Source organism: Tyto alba, unplaced genomic scaffold (assembly GCF_018691265.1).
Source record: "Tyto alba isolate M040663 unplaced genomic scaffold, T.alba_DEE_v4.0 Super-Scaffold_2, whole genome shotgun sequence".
NCBI classification, from domain to species: domain Eukaryota; kingdom Metazoa; phylum Chordata; class Aves; order Strigiformes; family Tytonidae; genus Tyto; species Tyto alba.
In genome coordinates this window covers 29,231,918-29,252,892 of record NW_024881282.1, presented here as the reverse complement: position 1 = coordinate 29,252,892, position 20,975 = coordinate 29,231,918, and the positions used below count along the sequence as shown (strand labels likewise).

Below are 20,975 nucleotides of genomic sequence, written 5' to 3'. Positions count from 1 at the left end.
CACAGGCATTTATACAAACATCTCTAATTATTTTCAGGTAGATCTGTGCTAGAGGTGCCTAGCTTTAGCAATAGCCCCAAAACCCAAAGGCAACCGTAATCTCTGGCAGAGACTTGAAAGAGTTCACGCAGGTCGGTGCTGCTGCGAGGGGCCTCTCCCTTGCTGGTTCGGGCAACCTGCCACGGCCAGGATGACGAAGCAGAAAGTGCTCTGCGCGCCACGTGCGTGCTCTCCATAAAATCCCGGCCATTAACAGCAATTACAGTAACCCACAGTCCCGGTGAATCGATACGTTCCAGAAATCGATCAGCCAGCAGATACGTTTTTGCAGAGCGAGACTGCTAAGGTGAACCTGGGCCACTGAGCCGCTCTGGGTAATCCTCAGAGATGTGGCAGCAGGGCCCACTCTCTTTGCCCATGAACTTCCCTCAGCAAGCCTGCCGCAACTCACAGCCGCTCAGGAAGATGCCAGTGAGGCTCTTAGCCTGCACTACCACCAGCTTTGCGTTTTGTCAGTCCACCTCTAGAAAGATGGTGGCTGTTGAGTGCTACTGATACCTGCGAACTAAGATTATTAGAAAATAGCTGTTTGTGGAATAGAATTATTAAGGTCAATTTAAGATGTTTTAACTGTTTAACAATAGTGCTGTGGAACAAATACTGATCTTTTGAGGAATAGTTGGAATGACTGTGGGATAAGGCACTCATAAATAATCTTACTGGAGACGGTTTGGCCTTGTGGTGACAGGTGCAAAGAAACATAAAGAAGCTGCAAATTAGCAACAAAACCAGAGCAGGCCAGCCTTGAAGGACAAGGTGTAAGGGACCACAGGACTGAGTTTGCACAGCAGTAAGGGTCAACTGGCAGACACAGTGAAGAAGACTACAAGCCTTCATCTGAAGACCCCCGACGACCACCCAAAGACACCAACTGACATGCGCAAAAGACATTAACGTATGACACATGAATTCCCGGAAAAGTTATGAATATGATAAAAATGCAATGGATATGTATGATTAAGGTAGCATAAATGCTTGTTGATTTCATTCTCACACACACACATTAGGAGGAGCTCTCCCCTGTGTGTCCAGCACTGTAATAAAGAATGCCTGCTTTCTAAAACTCCAAAACTGAGTCTTAGAGACTGAATTAATTACCGCTTTCTGGTAACACCACCTCCCCTATAACCTGCCAAGTGCTCCTTGACATGGGGTGAACCGATCTGACAAATCATTACTATCAAAAGGGGACAAGCCTATTCTCTTCCACCACACTCTTTTTTTTTCCTTCTTGCTGTCTGCATACTTGGAACCAGCTGGGGCATCCAACAGACCCTGACATGAGCTAAATCAACTCACTAACCTAGGAGAAAATTAACCCAGGAGAAGAAAAGATGTGTACAGTTTCCCACCAGCCTAACAAGCTCAGCCAGCTCCAGGAAGGATCCCGTGAGAACTGCCGCCAGTGCCAGGCAAAAGGGGCATACCCACATTAACCAGCAGGGAGGAAGAGGAGGCAGCAACCTTTCTCTCGCTAGCAGCAGCAAAATCACCAGTTTTGCTCAGCAGCTTGTTAAACCAGAAAAAAAACCCACCACCTTTTTAGTTTTTACCTGAATCCATTTTACAAGCAGATTACACTAAGCCTCATTCTCACTTCTTGAGCAGGGAAAAAAAAATAAACACAGTGAAACAACTATGGTATTTCTAATCTATATTCTTCCTTATTGGGAGTGAGCTTCCTCACAAACCAAAGTCCTCCCTGATACCAAGGCCTCTGAACTTTTGACTGTCAGTTGTGCAACTTCTGGCAGGGGTGAAAAAAGGCACGATTGGTTCCAGAAGGCTTTGACCAGGCGGGAATGTGACCAGCCCAACACAACAGCCCGGACCAGCTTCATGAGCAGAACTGCTCCAGGGTAAGAGTCACCTTACTCTGCAAAAGCATCTGCCCGAGGATCCAACGGGCTGCCGAGGCAGGATGTGGGGACCCATAGAGAGCACCTGCCTTTCAACTACTTCTCATGAAGGTCTGTCTGTAAGTGGTGCTTCAAGGAAAAGGTCTTCGCTGATTTACCTAGATTTTCTGTATCACACAGAAGGACATTATCAAAAAGAAAGAACTTCACATTTTTGACAAACTAAGTAATTAAAAAATAGCTGTGTCTACTTCAGTAGTTCAGAAGACGCCTCTAAGTTTGCAATGTTTACGAACAAGCATGTAACTTGCTTTACAGGCTTATCTTCAGGCATCTGAGAAGTACAGGCTATTTCATATGATGATGAACATTTACCTTACACTCAATTGAGCTTTTCAGGTGGCGAAACCTTCAGCTATTCCTTCTCCTAGATTTGCTCATTTCTGCTGTTTCAACACAGGTCACTACCTCCTCCCTTGTGTAAACTAAAAGATTTGGAAGTAACCATAAGAGAGCCATTATATCATTCAGGTTATGACAAGACAAAAAGACCAAGCCTTTAAAATACACGCCTCCAGCCTGGATCATATCACAGATCCATGCTGAGACGCTGCCTTGCAATCAGCTGAACCGACAAAACTGCCAAGGAATGGAAACCTGGGGCAGGATGCAGGGAAGGATGAGAACCTCTTAAACTGCCTTTGCCCCTACCGGAATCACAACGCACCCACACTTTCCTGAGGGCCAGTATCAGTGGGTGGAAATTAAAAAATAATACTTAGAAACTGTACTTTAGCATTAGACCTCCAACCTACCTCACATGCTTTATTTTTCACTGTGAGAGAGACACAGTGCAGCCTTACAGCTAATCAAGATAAGCTATGGAGCTGGCTATTGGAGATGATGCATCAGGGCTTGCTTAGATAAGGGCTGCACCTGCTGTGCTCTAGTGATCCTGGCCAAGAACCACTGGTACCTTCGACAGGATAAACCAGCACAGCCCTGTGGCTACTCTCTTTCTTTCCAAGTGCTGATTCAGCGCTCGGCTGCCCTGTCAGAGGAAGTAAAGATAGCTTAGAGGTACGTTTGCCTCCTTACCTGAACTCAGCCAAAGTCTGAATACATAAAAAGTCAGTAATGTTAAGATAGGCCAAGCCCACATCATTTACACACACAGAATTCAATGCTCACTGACAAGTGCTGTTAATCAAGAGTGAACCACTGATGTTGCATGAATGCTACTTCTGAAGGCTAGTGTATGTGAGCCTTGAGCCCTGATGTCTACACACAGGAGCAAGATATATGTTATACCAAATTACAAGTACCTCTAGCCTTCTCTCTGAAATTAGCTAATTGTTAATTAAGGCTGGAGGCTTTTTCTTCCTAAAGAATCTCACTGTCTGGATATGCAAGCACTGAGGAGGGAGAAGCTATGTACTCAGTCCTTAAGACTGCTTGCTTGCCTGTTTGGTGCAATTCAAGTGAAAAAACAAAGAACTTCTGAGCATTTGAATGGTTCCTTCACCTGCAGAGTGGACAAACATCAGCAGATGAGACTGAACAGTGAAATGACTCTCATCCTTTTCTCCCCGGATCACTGGTCTATTTTATTATCTGCTGGCTTCCCACACATGCAGTCTTCATGTAGAACAGAGAAGCACCATATGCATAAGCCCAGAAAATAGCCTCGATGCTGCTCTGGTTCTGCCAGTGACTTGCTTAACATATTGCTGAAATGTCCAAAAGGTGTTTAAATCTTTGAAATTATTGTGATGCAAAGTATCCCATCAGAAACTAGATGCACAGGTTTTCCTTGGTCCATATCTGACCAAGAAGCTCTTAAAACCATTGGTGAGAGTTACTTCATCAGGTTAGTGCATTTTTTCTTATAAATCCCTGACTATTGTTATAAATGAGAGCAGATCCAAACCTGCCATTACTTCACTGAGAGACTGGCTGTGTAATCCGGCTTGCTGATGTCCTTCTCTACATTCATTTCAGTAAGCCCTACCAAATGCATGAACAAATGTGAACAGCGTGTTTCATACAAAGTTTGATTCTGACTTGCTCTCAAATTCAAAACCCACCAAGCTTCAAGGCTCACAAGTAAAACAGTAAAGTGCATTTTCCTAAGAAATCAGAAGTTTTCTGAACTATCTTTCTGCTTATATTTATTCAGTATGTTGCTGCAAAGTGCTTTACTTTTCACCGTATTCTTGTTAATCTTATTGTCATATCTAGGAGCTTAAGACTTCTTCCATTTAAATAAAGCATAGCTTGAATGGGATCAGCATCGAGACACAATGTGGAATAACTTAACTTTGCACTTAGTTGAAACAGGGTACACAAATAGAAACTGCAGGGGGTATCCTTTGGCACAGACTTCTGTTAACAGAGCCCTGGACTGTAGTCCCTAGTGTTACTCCAAAACACCTACCTCCTTCATGAAAACATAATTTCTTTTTTACAGCAACTGAGTATAAAAGGCATTTAAAAGCATTTTTGTAGGTGGCAAAACATGTTGATACAGATTGTCTTCTAGGAAGTTTTCAACCTAAGTGTGAAATTCTCTAAGCCATAAGAAAAAAAACCCTCCTCATTCTTAGCAAATCAAATGTGGTTAACATATGAAAAGGGCAGAAAATGACAGAAAGCTTTGCTGTATTCTCAAAGGACTGTAAAAATCTACCAAAAACTTTTAATCTAACCTCTATATAGCAGAGCAGGAATTACAAAACCAAGACAAACCAAAGAAGAAATACTGACAGAGGAATGACAAATGCCAGATCAAATGAAAGACAAACTTTCAAGTGACATCTATCTGAGGGCCTGATTCAAAGCTCTCTACACCTAATGGAAAAGCTCCCACCCAAACAAAGGCCTTATGTGACAAAATTCACCCATTCCAGCTCAATTTTCTAATGAACATCTGTGGACTGACTCAGCAACATCCTCCACTCTGCTTTTAACTCAAGATGGGTCAGCACTGTGTTTTGAGGGCTGCAATCCACTGCCTTTGCATCCAAGAAGAATGAGAAGAGTTGCTAACGTTGGGCAAGAAGCTCAACACTAAAATACCTCCTTCTCAGCCTCTACACAACCAGGCACTCAGGATCATAACCGGTCACATCCTGACACTCTGCAAATGGCGTTCTGAAATTGGCCTAAATTCCTAGTTCCTAGCAAAAGAAGTAATTCCTACTTCCAGGCATTTCTTTTCCTTTCACTTTACTAAATATCCATGCAGCTAACACAAAAGTCCAACTGTAATATGACAAAGTATTTTACTGATTTCAACATTGTACTTCTTGGCTTGTTATAAAAAGTCCTACAAGACATGTTTCTGCCATAATAACTACGGAACCTGAAACAACACTCCAACAAGACCTGGGCTTTCTTACAGACTTTCCTCGTAGTGCTCTCACCACCAAAGTCCTCAGCAGCATCAGACAACTGGTACTTGCCCTAGAAAGTCTTCCGCCTTCACTCTTTTTTTATGCAATTGTTTACAGTAAACCATATAGGAATTAGCCAGGTTGCTCTGATTAGCACTAATAGCTAACTGTGAGCATAACATCACATGCTGACCTCAAATATTTCTAGAATATCTACAATACAAACTCTATTGTCTTAGACAGAACAAGCTGTATAAACTAAACAAAAGTAAACTTCAGATTATCTATTCCTCAGTAAAAAGGCAGGCAATGCTAAATTAATTAGGTATCTTTGACCACTTCCATCTCCCATGTTATTTCACTGTGAAATAAATTAACTAGGTTTTAAAAAACTTAATATAAAGCTCCTCTGCTTCTGGAACTGTAGTAAAAACCATAACATCTCATACAAAGATTTATATGCAATCTTTATGGAAAACAATCTTACAATACAGGTAATTTTAACATGGATTGTTGTCTACTTCCTTCAAGAGTCACATTTGCTTTTGGATTTACCCATATTAGTACAATCCAAATCAAAACAAAGGAAGCGGATTTCTGGCATGACTACCTGTGGGTGTATCATGCTTGCAGTGCCATCCGTACTGGTTCACCCTTCATTTGGGATGACCTGAAAAAGCTGAGCTTCCTGATTTTTTTCTCTTGAAATTCCTGCGGCCAACACAAACCTGTGGCTCCCACAAACTGTGATTAATACTCTCATGCAACTGGTTTGTTTTTTTTTTTTTTTTTCCTCTGGCCAGTAAATAAACAACTCTCTGACAGGAGGGGGAAGTATCATCAGCCACACTTGAACAAGTGTGGCACCTGAGGCACAGAGGAGGTGGAACAGGATCTCCTGGTGCCAGTGGCACTCATTAGCCCCTACGGCCACTGGCTATGCCTTTATTGTCTCTACTGCAACTAAAGCTATTTATTCATTCCCACAAGTCTCTTTGTAATCAGGGCTGCATTTGAGTCACAGAGAACATAAAAAAACAGCGGAAAACAGCTCACTCACAATCAGTTTTTTTGTCAAACAAGCCAGTATTAAAAGTGAACATGGTTAAAGGAAAACATGCTTTTTGCAAGCAATATCCCAGAATGGGCATGAAGTTTAAGGCAGATACTGCACTGTGGAAAGTACTTGGGCACTTGGCTCAGAAGCATGTCACTTTCTTTTTCCCCCCAACCAGGGCTTTTTTAAGAGGAAGGGAAAACTCCGCTTACTTCAGTCCAGAGTAATCAAAATTTCTTGTCTTTGAAAAACAAAAGGACATGGGCGGAACAATTTAATCCTGGCTTGTAGCAGCCCAGCAAACAATGACATAGCATTTCTACAAGGTGAGCAAAGCAGGATAGCCTAACAGGTCACTGCCCTCCACACTGTCTTGCCACCTAAGTGATATGACAAACCAATCTGATGCACGCATTTTCTGACAGAGGTCTAGCTGGAAACAGTTGTGAAAGATGGGTGGAAAACAGTAAATACGTTACACTTCTGTGAGCTAGAATTAGAGAGATGCGCTTGCTTTGTGTCAGGCTGTGCAAACAGTGGAGGAGTTAAGGAAATGAAGAGCTTCCTTCCCACCATACTGGGGATGCAACGCCAGGACACAGGCGAGGTGACTGTGCCAAACAACACTTTCTTCTCTGAGCAGCTGACTCAACAAGTAAAACAGGTAAGTTTGCTAACATAGACGATTAAATGACATGATATCTCAGTTCACTACATAAAATCAGTTCATTAGCAGATTCTTACAAAAAGCTAAGGCTACACCAGACTGAGCTACTATTATTTTCTATGGAAATAGGAGTATTTGCAGGCTTTACTTCCTCCCTTTGCATTTGTATTTCTTTTATGCAAGCAAAAGTGCTAAGTCAGATAGTGTTGTAACAGCCAAAAATTACAGGGGGTCGCACAGTTCCACAGGGTTTACCATAAATGAGTGCAACTACATAATCAACAGCACATGGCACAAAGAGTACCTACAGGAAAAGCAATATGCTAAGGAAAGCAACAGCTGTGAGCTTTTGGGAAGAGAAGGTAAAACCAAACTGAAGACGAGGAAATCAGAGATGTGATCAGATATAGCTTGGCAAGCTAGAGGATGGCTCTGTGAGGAAGACACCACATTCAAAAAAGGGAGTTATTGAAAAGTATGAAGGAGGAAAACATGAACAAGCGCTGGAAAATTATTTCACAGGAAATACATGAGTCAAGATGCTACAGACTGAAGGCAGCTGCATTACAACAGGCAGGTATCAAAAAACAGATATCAAAAACAAAGGAGGCATCAAAGGCAGAACTTTCTCAGGAGACAGCAGTGGTAAAATGCACTCACTTTAAACCACTGGAAAAAGGAGAGTAAGTTATCAATTCAGCATACTGAATAAGCCATAGTGCATGATTTTTGTCTGGTATTTGGTTTGTTTTCTGTGAGCACAACCAAAATGATAGCAAGACACCCTACCAAACGATGTCCAAGATGGGCTTAATGGAGGAACAACGTTCAGACAGGAGCAAGCGGTGAAGTTTTATCTCCAAGGAAGTCTTGAAAACAGAGAAACTTCAACAATGGACTGGAAAAAAGGGGACTAGTAACCATACACTGTGAGGGCTAAGCACTGTTCCTGTTCATGGCAGACACCAAGGGGATGGCGTAACTGTTAACACCGGGCAGAGGAAGAACATGGGCAACCACGACGCCACTTCCAGGAGTCGTCCACTCTCTTCTTCTCCACAAAGAGTGCTATGACACATCTGCTATTGTTACACCTGAGCAGTTCACACGTAAAATACATGGTCAAAACATTTGCAGGAAATGCTGCAAAAATTAAAGTATCTGGGGCCTCATTACTCACACACTCATCCCATGTAAACGTCAATGCAACTTAATCACCATCGGTGTTTGTACTCCAGCACAGATCTAGGAACACCAAAGTGGATTCTCTGTTATTCTATCTCACAGTATTCAGAGGCTCTTATATTAGCACTAAAATTGAGGAGCTATTACTTTAACAATACATTGTGAATTCACTTTGTAGAATTCAACTCAAATTTCATTCCAAATCTCCTGTAACTTTCCAGGACCACCAGTGAGTGTGTGCTGTGTCCCAAGCGCCTGGTCCCAAAAGGAGCTAAGCAACTTCAACTTACATGAAAGTCAAACTGAGCTGAAAACACAGCCGCTCATCAAATTCACCTAGCATGAGGATCTGGGGTAAAAAAATCAGCAGCACTTGAGGTGATACCAAGGTAGAGTCCCACAGAAAAAAGCAATATGTTTTATAAAGCAAAAGCTGTAATCCAGGCTATCTTAATTCTGACATGTATAAGTTTAACCCCTTATTGTATAGCTTTCCTTTCTCTCATTAATCCTTTCAGCAGTAAAATGCATGTTTGTAACACAGAAAACTAAAGCAGTGAAGAGATAAATTAACAAAAACAACCAGGAAAATCGTTATCTTCTGAGTTATTTCCAGTTTTCATACCTTTACACCCACAAAATGTTACAAATTCTGCATATGCAAAATGCAATTGCTAAAGTAAACTGAATGCTATTTGAAGATCGTAGGATAACCTTTTTGAAAGCACAAGCTAAGGACAAGAGAATGTATTTAATAGCTGTGTTATACAAAATATATATAAGCACTCTATCTTAATGTTTTTACTTTTTCCTGTGCTAGCCACCATTGTCCCTTCCAATTCTGCTCGTTGCCAGCATGCTACTGCTTGCTTTTTTAAACAACCTTAGATCTCACAGTGAATTAACAACACTGAATTTATTCCCATTGACAAAATGATGGCAGGGTGGGAATAGATCCAGAGAGCAATTAACAAATTCTTACAGATGGGAATGGCCCAATTTCTTCCTCCTACTACACATATAAGTTTAAATAAGTCTTGTCCAAGAGACGTATGTAGATATAAAGAAACCCTACTGCCTTGGTATAAGTAACTATAGAAAAGGGTTCATTTAAGATTGTTCATGTTTTAGTTAAACAATAAGTAATTAGCTTATTTAAATTATGTTTCCATTTTAAAGTAAATTATGTATCTATCCTTGCATTTCTGTAATTATTTGGTTTTAATCTTCTATTTAACCTCTTTGATAGCACCCGCAACTCCCTTCATCTCTTGTCCTTGATGGATATTAAAAGCTTTAACTTGTTCCTTCAGGAAATCAATGTTGGGTTTCAGGTAATAGTCCACTGGTACATGACCATCCCAGAAGCAAAGCTGCCTAGATGCTGAAATATAAACCTTGATGTCACAATTTAAACCAACTTCCCTGGGGAATTACTTCAAGGCAGCGCCAGAGCCACAGAATGGGCAGCAGGGAGTAGTAATGTCTTAAATTGAAAAAACAAAGATACAGCAGAGCACATGAACTGAAGACCAAACAATATGTTCATTTAGCCTAAATGACTCAGCTTCACAAGGCTGAAAAAGCTCATTAAGATGCAGGCTTAATTTCTGAGTTTGTGTCAGCAGATACATCGTCATCCAGAGGAACCAGGTTTGGGTATAACTCCCTAGCAGTTTACTTTGCCCCAGATTCTGTGCTACCACACCAGCCCAGCTTCCAGTAACTGATTTAAAGCTAAATCGGAAATTTCCAAATCATAAAGTGGTAGTGGCAGCATTAGGTAAGGGAACTGTTGTGGGTTAACCCTAACTGGTCTCAGGGCACCGCACTGCCCTCAAAGCACAAGGACAACTGGACTCTCTTGACAGTGGTTTGAGAGCCTTTTTTTCCCAGTCCTTCCTGTTAACATCAAGGAACATCCAGTGCTTCCAGTGCCAGGCTTTTGACTCAGACTGGAGGATTTTGTGTTGGTATAATGGAAAGATACTATGCAATATGGAGCCATAGTGATAAGCCTATTTCATGAGTTTTAAATGTTATAAACCTCTTATTTGCATTTGCCAACTCACACTGTGCTCCCACCTTACGCAAACTCTTACTGCACAGGCATCTTTATCCTTTGTTTGCCAAGTTTCCAACAATTTCCATTCTGCCTAATAAGACTTAAAATATAATACCTTAAAGCTACCAAGGTGCTTTAGCTTCAATGCTCTCAAATTATTGCCTATATAAAAATATCTCTGAAAACAGACCCCTTTCCTGAGGATTTGGTAGACCTGAAAACACTCTTTCAGTAGTTGATGCTCAATGCAAAGCCACATCCCAAGAGGGCTTTTTCATTTATGCAGAACTGCTGTACATCACCAGATGTGAGCATAGGTTAATTTTCAGGCATTTATTACTTCAAGCTCATTATTTCTCTTTTTTTTTTTGTTTTTGTTTTGTCTTTTTTTTTGTTTGGTTGGTTGGGGTTTTTTTGTTTTTTGTTGTTTGTGTGGAGTTTTTTTTGTTTGGTCCGGTTTTGTTTGTTTGGGTTTTTTCTCGGGTTTCATAGCCACAACGAGAGCACAGTTAGTACTGTGTCCGAGGAGCATGAGAGCCTGAAGTTCCGACTCCGGAGAGGTTCAAAGCGGACAGCCGAAACACAAACTTCCCCACGGCTGTCGCGGCAACAAGCCTCCACCCTGCTAGACAGCGATGCCCTCCGCGGACCAGAAAGCCCCTCGCCCCCCCTCTAACTCCAAACCTTCCCCCCTCCGGCAGCGCCCGGCCACGCCAGCCCCGGGACCCCGCTGCCTGCACCCCGCGGGCCCGGGCCCCGCACCCGGCCCCCCCCGGCGAGGCGGTGCCCGCAGCCCGGCCCAGCCCCGCCGCCACCTGCACAGCCCCGCGTACAGGTTAAGCTCAGGACAAAAACCGAGCCTCGGAGGGCGCGTTGGGGAACGTGGAACCCCCACGCGCGGCCGCATCTGCGGTCACACCAGCTGAAGGTACGCTCGCGTTGTGCTCCCGCGCCCAGCCGACCCTCCGCAACAGCCTGGCCGGCAGCCGGGGAGGGAGGTCCGGCCCTGCTCCGACCTCCCGGATGTTTTAGCGGGAAACCAAGTTACTTTGATTTTTTTTTTTTTTTTTTTTTTTTAACCCGACCGCCCCTCCCGCACCCGGAGCCCCCCCCCTCCCCGGTGCGAAGCGCTACCACGCAGCTGCCCGCCCGCCGAGCTGGCTGGCCGGCCTGCAGCTGCCTACCTGCCGCCCGCCGCCGCCCCGCTTGGCTCTTCCGCAGGCCGCTGCCCATGGCCGCGGCCGCCCCTTCCGCCGCCCCCCGCCCCGGCCCGGCCCGGCCCGGCCCGGCCCCGCCGCCCCCCACCCGGCTCCGGTCGCAACCGCAGCCCCGGGGCTGGCGCGACCCCTGGCGGCCCCCGGCGCCGCGCGGGCCGAGGCGGCCGGGCCGGGCTTGGCCCGCGGGTGGGGAGAGGGCGAGTTTCACCCGTGAGTTCTCCCGCCGTGTTTCCAGCTTTTCCTCCGTGAGGCGGCCAGCCGGACGGGCCAGGGGTTTGAGCCTCCCGGCGGGGCGGCCGGGGGAAGGCGGCTGCCGGTCCCCCGCCGCCAAGCGGACCTGCCAGCTGTGATGCTGGTGTCAGAAGAGCATTCATGAGGTGATCTAGAAATAATTTTTCCTCACAATTAACCGTGTATGCTAAGAAATACATATATACAAAGAAGACACTCTTAACTGAACGACTGACTGTGCGAGGCAGAAAGTCAGATGAGGCTTATCCCAGTGCTGCCTTCTGGGCTCTGGGCATTATTTGGCATCGTTATCTTAAAGAGCTGCCCAGGTCGTGGCCCCAGTGTGGTGGCTTTCGCACGAATATGCAGCAAGGGGAGTGCCTGCCATGAAGGATTTCTGGCATAAACCATGACAGGGTAGGATGAAAGCCATGACCCTACAAAAACACTCACAAAACCCTCTCACAAATGTCTGCTGTTACTGTCAGCTCCCGTCTGAGCTTTCTTCACTCCTCACGTGGAAGCCTGGGATTTGTTACACCAAACGTGGCAATTTACCTGATCCGTATTCTCATTTACAGCAAATGCTGACATCTGTTTGAAAGTTTTTAAAAAGAGACTAAACCAACCGCTAATGTTTTGGGGGGATGGATCTTCTTTTGAGTTGCACGGATTGACTACTGGGCTCTACGCTGAATGAGCGTGAAGGCTGCTGTAATGCTGATGCCCAGCAATGAAATGGCATGCTGAGGGCTCGCGAGCAATTAGTCCAGTTCCTAACACGACCACAGGGCTGCTCCGTGGTCCTGCATAAGTCACTCACGCTAGTGTAAAATGTAAATGTCATTAACGCTTTTAGTACAGGACCCCAACCACGCTGGCTCTCAGTACTCTGCTGCAAAAGTAATAACGAGCAACAGCAAAGGACCAAAAGAAAGGAAAGAACGAAAATAGGATAATAACTTTGAGTGTTGAGGTTTAAGAGGCATTGCCTCCCCGTCCTCAGCTTTTTTGCATCAAGGATGTCAGCAATTCCTATTTCTGTTGCTGTATTAATCTTCTACTCTGCAGTGATATCTCTAGTGTCAGCTGGAGTTCCTAATACCAAAGAAAAGATAACCAAACTTAAGACTATAAGTGGAAAAAAGTCTCTGAACTCACTGTGGGAATGATCACTGTGATTTTAGAAATTATGTCTTCAATATAGATATAATAGCAAAAAATATTACAATAATGAGGATAATAACTGTTACAGGCATTCAGGGATTGTTATAGCTTCAGAGATAAAGTTATTAAAATAATTTGCTGAACAAGCTTAGGGAAGGAACTCTATTCCACCAAACCCCATCTTAATATTTTCATTAAATGGGACTACCAGCTGGCAATTCAGTCAATTTGAGAAAAATCAAGTTTAAAAAAACACCTCAGAGTGCTGTAACTCTCCTTTAAATTGTTCATAATGTTTAATTTTGCTTATTGTTTTGCAGTTATGTTCTAATTACACTTCCTTTCATTAAGAAAAGATGTGGCTGTGGTGAAGATGCACTGAAGCAATGGAAAAGATGAAGTTCTAGTCTGAGATGTTTCATAAGTTTGAAAACCAGTCCATTCAAAAATCAACATTATCCAAGATCACTTACAAGTTTTAAATAAGCAGAGTAAACAAGGTGTCTCTCCCTGCAGAACAGAATCTTGAAGCTGCACCTGAAGACTAGCATTCATTTTCATTTTCTTTACCCTACTCCTCCAAATCTGTTGCTTCTTCTTACAGTTTTACTGGCCCACATCACCTTTTACATTAGTTATTGCAACTCCTCAAAATACTGCCTTCAGGCCATTCAATGTACAACCTGGTAACTTATGTTTCTTAACTCTGATTTTAATTAGACCACTCCTGATCTTGGCCTCTTAAAAGATGACTCCTTTCCCTTTTTTCCACAGGCTTCGTGCTTCCTCCTGAATCACAGGTTGTGATGAGCTCCAAGGTCCTATAAAACTCTTTCCTTCTGGCTGATTTATTATCTTGCCAGATCATCCTCTCTCCAGTTTTACCCACTTTACTTTGTTTGTGTGCTTCTCCACAGAGGTTCTTTTGTTTGCTCTTACAGTGTTCAAAATATTTTTCAAAAGATCCAAAAAGTATCTATCTGCCCTCTTTTTATTTAAAATTTGCCTAGAAATTACACTTTTTATGAGGCTTATCAAAAGCCAAGTAGATCCATTTATCTTATAATTTATTCTTAGTCAACTGAACTGCACACATACACGAAATCCAGTGTTGGCCCACCGTAATGCAAGCAGAATATTATGATGAGAAGAATGGAAAGTAGAAGGGAGAGGATGGAAGAAAAATGCTGTATATTCCAGTTGTTAATAATGTGATCTCCTGATGCCTTGTCTGTGTGTTACATACTTTTTTGACAGTCTTTGCTTTTCTCTCCCTGTTTAGAGTCTTTGGGAGAGAAGCTTCATCTTCCTCTGTGTTTAGAAAACACTTGACTTTTCAATTTCTGCTGCTGTTCCCCTCATAAGTAATATTCATGTTGTCCTTTTCCAGTAGCAAGGACACACATAGCAGAGCAGTCTTCAGGATCATACAGCTGAAGGACACCCTGGATCCTGTAATATCTCCTTGAATCAGATACTAGCATAAAGCCCTGTTGGATTCAGGGATAAGTCTACGTACTGAAGTCACTGGGAGACGGAAAGCCTATTTCAGTCCGATACCAAAGCAGTGATTTAGATATGATTTGGGTTTGTCCATTAGTTCCATCTACATGAAAATTCAGAACTGCTGTGTTAAGAAGCAAGACAGCAAAGACTGTCTCATTAGAAATATCTGTAGAACAAAGGAAAGTCTTGAAAACTGGTCACATTGCACCCTGTTTTCAATACTGGACTATGATAAGGCATAGACTGCATAAGGTACCAGTGTTGGGATTAAGAGATCAGATGCAATACATTCAGTTGATGTGTAAAAAGTCTATAAAATACCTGAATTATTAATAAAGATATTAATTGCATTAACTGATAATGTTCTTTATAAAGATGAAATGTAAGGTGTTTTGCTGTCTTGAAATCTCACCGAAGATATTTTATAGCAAATGTATTTGGTGCGTGATTGCTGCTGAAGAACGCTGTAGCAGAGCTGTGATAATCTAAATGTACATTAATGGGGCCAGTCCCTCAGTTGTTTCTGAGATAAAATTGATTCCCAGCTCCCTGTGGCTATTATAAGAGTGATCATTAAAATAATATTAGAATTTCTGTTCCCACAAAGATTTCTATATATTCCTTCTATATATAAACTGGGAGGACGGCTGTCTCAGTAAATGAAGAGCCCACAGTGCCACCTTCTTATAAAGTACAGAATTCTTGGTGTTGAATGCAAAACCACCTAAATATTAGCACTATTAAAGCTGACACAGTCCTTGCATTTTCAGAGTATTAATGTAATTGAAACACTGATGGTGATTGAGAGACAGGACTCTGGATGGATGTAAGCAAGAAGTCGAGAGTTCGGAGTTGAAATCAAAGTTGAAGTCGAAGTCATGGCTGAAGTCATTGCCGAAGTCGTTTATCGTCAACAATTCTTCTACAATTATACAGACCCTAACAATACTTGTCAACATTTGATTGGTCATTACCCTCTGTCCCTAATACACCAGACAACTCATTGGCTACAAGTCAGTTACTGCTATCCTAAGCCTATTGGTTAATTAAACCTTACAAGCACAAGCACAACATCTTATACACTTTTAGCTCAAGGCAGAAAACTTTCCACTGTTTAAGAAATGGCCAGATGTTTTCCATTAACTGTAGCCTTGCACATTTTCTTCAGACAAAGCTCAGCATCCTTATCTTGTTTTTCTACATTCCTGTTTGCTGCTCCCAAAGCTTCTGGCCAGCCAAGGTCAAGGTGTCCTCATCATTCACTAGCTGTACAGCACTCTCAGTTCTCCTTCCCAGCTGTCCTGCTACAAAATACTACCAGTCCTTTTTGCAAACTTAGATTCATCTTACCTTACATCAGGCACCTAAAAGTTTGGCCTCTCGTATAAGCTCTTGATCTAAGCTCCTTCTGTAGCCAACAGAGAAAGACAGGCATGTCCAGATGGTAACTCATCCTTCCAAAGACAGGCACTTCTAAAGAGTGGGCCTATCCCTAGCCCCTAGTTTGGACAAATTCGAGTGGGAAGAATTCCAGCTTTCATGTTTAAGTTGACAGAAGAATCTATGTCTCTGCCTACACTGCAAATGTCTCTCGGTATCTTAGTGACAGTTAAGGGACACAGTTAAGATCCACCCAGTGCACCAGATTCTAAGAGAACAATTTTGTTTTAGTCATGCCACTGACACAGTGCTAATGTACTCAGGCCTTTGAATCAGTGCAGTTTGGAATCCCACATAATCACCTCCACGGGAAGGAAACTACAAATACTGGCAAGTGCCACAGCCTCTGGAAACCTCTGATACTTCCCGGAAAGTCTTGAATTCCTCCAGTTACACCAAGCAAAACTAAGTGATCCAATCTATTACCATTGTGCAATTCAACCATACGGACAAAATGTGAGAACACAGGCTTTATGGAAAGAAATTTTCATGATACAGAGCAAAACTTAGTTCTGGAACCCTCCCGAGACCCTACTCTGTAACGCCAGTATGTCAGCACCGACAGTCTCACGGCTTTCAGAACTAACTTTGTAATCAGAAATGAACTGGGCAACAGTCCACACCTTCTCACTTCCCATCTTCATCTGACCTGCCTTCTGAGCAAACTCTGCAGTACCCAAACCAGAGCTGTAATGGAACCCAGCTTCCCCACCCATGGGAGATGTCGGGTTTCACTGCACAGCCATTAAGCAGCTGCTTGTCCTCTTGTACAGCAGAATTAAGTAAGACATCTTTCACCGTACTTATGCTACTGAGAGATTTCGGTCCCACGTGTAGCTGATAATATGAGAAAACCCAAAACATAACCATAGAATGCAGCTGAATGCCAATCATAACAAATAAACCCACGTGACTGACACTTGCAAATGTGTCATAAATTTAACTACAAAAAACGAAGTTAAGTTTTACTAGAGCTACTTAGGTTTTTCATTTTATACTTTGTATTACTTGTCATAAGGTTTGAAAAAGCTAACTGATTTCATCCTTTTCTATTTAAAATGAGAACTGATTTTTCCCCTGTGTTTTGAAAAGAGCCAAAACCAATGCAAATGTTTTTATCCAGGAATGTATAAAGCAAGGCCCCTGTCAGATTGCATCTCAAAACGGTGGCATTGCTTTGTTGAAAACAAAGCAGAGAGGATATTGCTATAGTTTCACCTCCAACTTTTGCTGTATTTTTCATGGACAAGTAAGAGTCTTCTGCCAAGATCTCTTCCAAATCTTCAAATGGTTCTGTCTGGACCATCATCTTGCATGTGTACTTTGAAGTTCTTTGTTGCTCTTGTGGAATGTTTATATTTGACGTTTTAGACATGCTTTAACATATACATTACCTGATTACAAGCCAGTTCTGCTCCAGGTACATTTCAAAGGGATTGCTGCTAGCCACATTTAACCCCACCTGGCTGAGATTAACTAGCACATCTAAACTTCAAGCAGTATCTTTGGATCTAGTTGCTTGACTACCTGTTCCACTGGTGAAAACATTAAGTTGATTTTTCTTTTATCTAAGGGAACAAGACCTAGGCATTCATGCACAGCCTATCTGTCTTAGCTCCCCCAAGAACTTTTGAAACATTGGCCAAGTTTAACCAAATTTACTGAGTGGAATATGTCTCAACATACTACATTTCTGTATGTCTTGTGAAAGGAGGGCACTTGAGCAGCAGCAAGGAAAAGGCTGAAAAATGAGTTGAGCTCTTATTAAAGAATGCACATAGGAGCTCAGTCGCAAGAAGTCTTCAGGAAATGGCTTCACTTGTCATTTGTTACCTGTGGTACTCTTCCCTCTCCTGTTCTCCTAGTATCAAAGCCATTCACAGTTCAGCTCAAAGTAGGAAAGTAATATTACTACTGACTCAACAGATGGGGAACTGAGGCACAATGTGATTAAAATTCAGACTTTCAAAGGTATTTATGCACCTCTCAATTGAAAGCTGATGGCCTGGATTTAAAGTAGCTTTCCCAAAGTCATACAAGAAGCGTGCAGGAGACCTGGGGATTGAATCCAACCTTGCACCTTGCTCTTTGGCCCATACTTCCCAAATGAGATGTAGTAATTTCAGCATCACACTCTGCCCAGCCCCCCTTTTGGCTGGACATCAGTCTGCTGTGAATGAACACATCCTTTGGTCCTCATGGTGTGGGTGTCAAAGCTGGCTACTACTATAGCTCTGCCTCTCAGGCGCACTGTCACAGTACAGACCCTGTATGTTACTCCTTTTCAGAGCTGTGGGACCACACAGCATGAAGGCCACCCGAGCACCTAGTTCCTTCCAAGTGTGGAGGAAATGTTACTGCTAAAGGGGTAATACTAGCTAAAAGCAAGGTACACTTGGGTAGCTAAAGAATTTTTTAACACAACTGAGAGCTACTGATCCTTGGAAATATAAAAATGTCCTGAATTTCAATTAATTCCATCTGATCTCATCGTACTGTGACTTGGTTAATTACCTGTAGATAATTTCTTCTGGATTTCTGCATTCAGTCTTTTTTCACGTAGCATTGCCTGGCTCTGTAGTAGCTTCCAAGTGTCTTTTAATTAGGATTTTCTAACACAAATAAGAATGCTCTAATCTACAAAAAAAAAAAAAAAAAAGACATAACAAGCATTAGAAAGATCACTGTTAAGAATGAAAATAAATTCCTGAGGTCCCATGGAGTTCATAGTTTGACAACAGACCTATTTCCAGTCTGTTACACTCAGAATTTCACAGTAATGAGAACTCTGGAGAATGTTAAATGAACCCCCCACTACCACTCCATGCTATTTCTACAAAAATTGTAATATCTTGTTTCACACACATACTTTTCCAAATGTCAGAGTGCAGACCACAACTAAGGCACATTTTGGAGCGGGCTGATATATCTGTTCTGGTTTAAAGAAGCATACTTGCCCACCTTTGACAGCTTTCTTAGCTAACACCTACTAAGTAGAGCAGAAGATATCTGAAGATTCTGTTTTTCTTACTGAAAATTTCAGACCCAAAATGTCAACCTCACCAAAGAGATCAAAATCTCACGAAACTCTCCCTTACACCTTACTGCAGTTAACTCCACCTGCTCTTGAACATTCTTCCCATCTTTTTGTATAGTTGGAATTTGAGCTGATCTAAAAGGAGAGGTAGATTGGGTACAGAATATGAGAAACATACTGTAGACTGGAAAAATTATATGCGAACCTGGAGAATATAAAATCTAAATGACATGATGGGGCATTTGTAACTGATAAGCAGCTAGATAACAAACCAGCAAACATTATACTAGATGATTTATCAAGGTTCACACAAGACACCCCTGATATTTTACAGAGGGGAGATGGAGATCAGACATGTTGAAATACACCTCTTCAGGATATACGGTATGAATGGAACACATGGTGCTGCAAATATATGGAGCTTGAGAATGTACTTAGCATATGGCTAAAATAATAAACCAATTAAAGATGGCATGATAAATGTGTGACAGAAATTGTCACTAATGGAGGAACACAAGACAAAATGTAAGAGGGAATGCTGGCTTGGATTCCCTGGCTTCAGTTGGCTGACAAGTTTAACCACTGAGTGCTGTTCTGTCACCAGTAACAGTGAACATTTGTTCCCACCATGCCATTCTAAAGAAAAGCGTTGAGTAAAATAAGTGGGTAAGTAGTTTTTCCATCAATACAACACTGATAAATGCCATCAAAAATGCCACAGGAGAAGCAATATTTTTTTTTTTTCCAAGTTTGAAAAATACACAGTAGAAAGATTTGAGGGCCATGCTTTCAAGGAAAGATTCAAAGTATCGACTAGCTGCTCAGAAAAAGGGCATCGTCTTCTCAGTTCCCTGAGGAACCTGCACACTGGTCAGCATTCATCCTTCTACTCACTTGTGAAATTCTGGGCTGAGATGGAAGAATCCATCCAAGTATCTTAAAACTGCACAGCAAGATGAGTAGTGTATTGTCATGGTATTGTATTTAGCAAACACAAGCTATAAAATAGATAAAGAGGAAAATGCATTCCCTAAGATCCCAAAGTTAGTGAATGTTCTTGCATTACTTTCCATCTTCCAGGCATTTTAAAAGAAGTAACTAATTACTGCTCACAGTACCCAGGAGGCAGAATCAAGCTGCATATAGCATTTGCAGTAAAAACCTGAAGCCATGCAAAACTTGTCTCATTCGATGTTTCAATTTAAACTCAAAACAACCCAAATACACGGACATTTTGAGTGAATCCGAATCTTTATGATATATCAAAACATAGGAAACTAATGTTATTATGTGAAACCAAGTGGAAATGTGTAAGGTTCATTGAGCTTTGCTTTGTTTAAATCCAAATGCCGGCAGAAAGCTAGGAGAGGAACGTACTGTATTTATCAGGTATTAACGAGAAGAATGCTAGCAGAGGCTGTTGTGAAACACAAGTTTCATACCAGTTTATCTAAAATACCTAAGACCCTCAAGTAATGAAGAACGACTGCAGGTTGGTAAGAACTGCACAAACCAGAATTATTTCTGTTAGTTCCATTGTAGAGATTGCACATACACATGTGTTCATGGCAGATGTGTGCAATGTCTTTGGCTGCCTTCAACTAGAGGAAAAATTCCTCTCTCCAATTCTAGCGAATGGCAGGATTGGCGGATTATGAAGTGTTTCATATAAATGCTTCACAAGAGAGGTTTGTAAGTCTCAGTGGAGAAATCAGCCCAACTATCATCTTTACCCAGCAGCCCGTATTTTTTCAGAACAAAGCCTGAAGAGTGGAAGGAAAACATGCTCTTTAGGCCCTGCATCACTGAGGGGAAATGTTGGAGAATGGCTAAGGGAAAAGGGACATGGATCTAGAGATCCTCTTTGCGACGAGAGTCTCTTTTAAGTTAGCATGAGTAGGCCTCAGTCAGCAAGAGTGAACAACAGCAAGAGTGAATCCCATGGGAAAGTACTGACTAAGGTTTTGAGATGAAACATTCTCTATCTCGTCAAGGTTGGGAAGCATTCCTTGTTCTTCTTTAATCAGGGGAGGATGGAGAAATGAGCATTCTTTGTTTCTCCTAAACTAACTTATCTGGGTCTTTCCCA

General features: G+C 42.2%; 1 protein-coding gene across 2 annotated transcripts in view; it reads right to left on the bottom strand.

The window, feature by feature from the left end:
- The window catches only part of TXNRD1 (thioredoxin reductase 1), a 47,794-nt gene extending 29,410 nt beyond the window's left edge, over positions 1–18,384 (bottom strand). The window contains exon 1 of one of the 2 annotated variants that reach the window (XM_042793109.1): positions 18,364–18,384. Coding sequence is in view for 1 of the 2 variants with exons in the window: in XM_042793110.1 (XP_042649044.1) it covers positions 11,473–11,521 (49 nt within the window). In the remaining variant the exon portion in view is untranslated. Of the gene's footprint in view, positions 1–11,472; positions 11,525–18,363 lie in introns of those variants that run through there. The other variant, XM_042793110.1, reaches the window with a different exon arrangement.
- Positions 18,385–20,975: the final 2,591 nt, after the last annotated feature.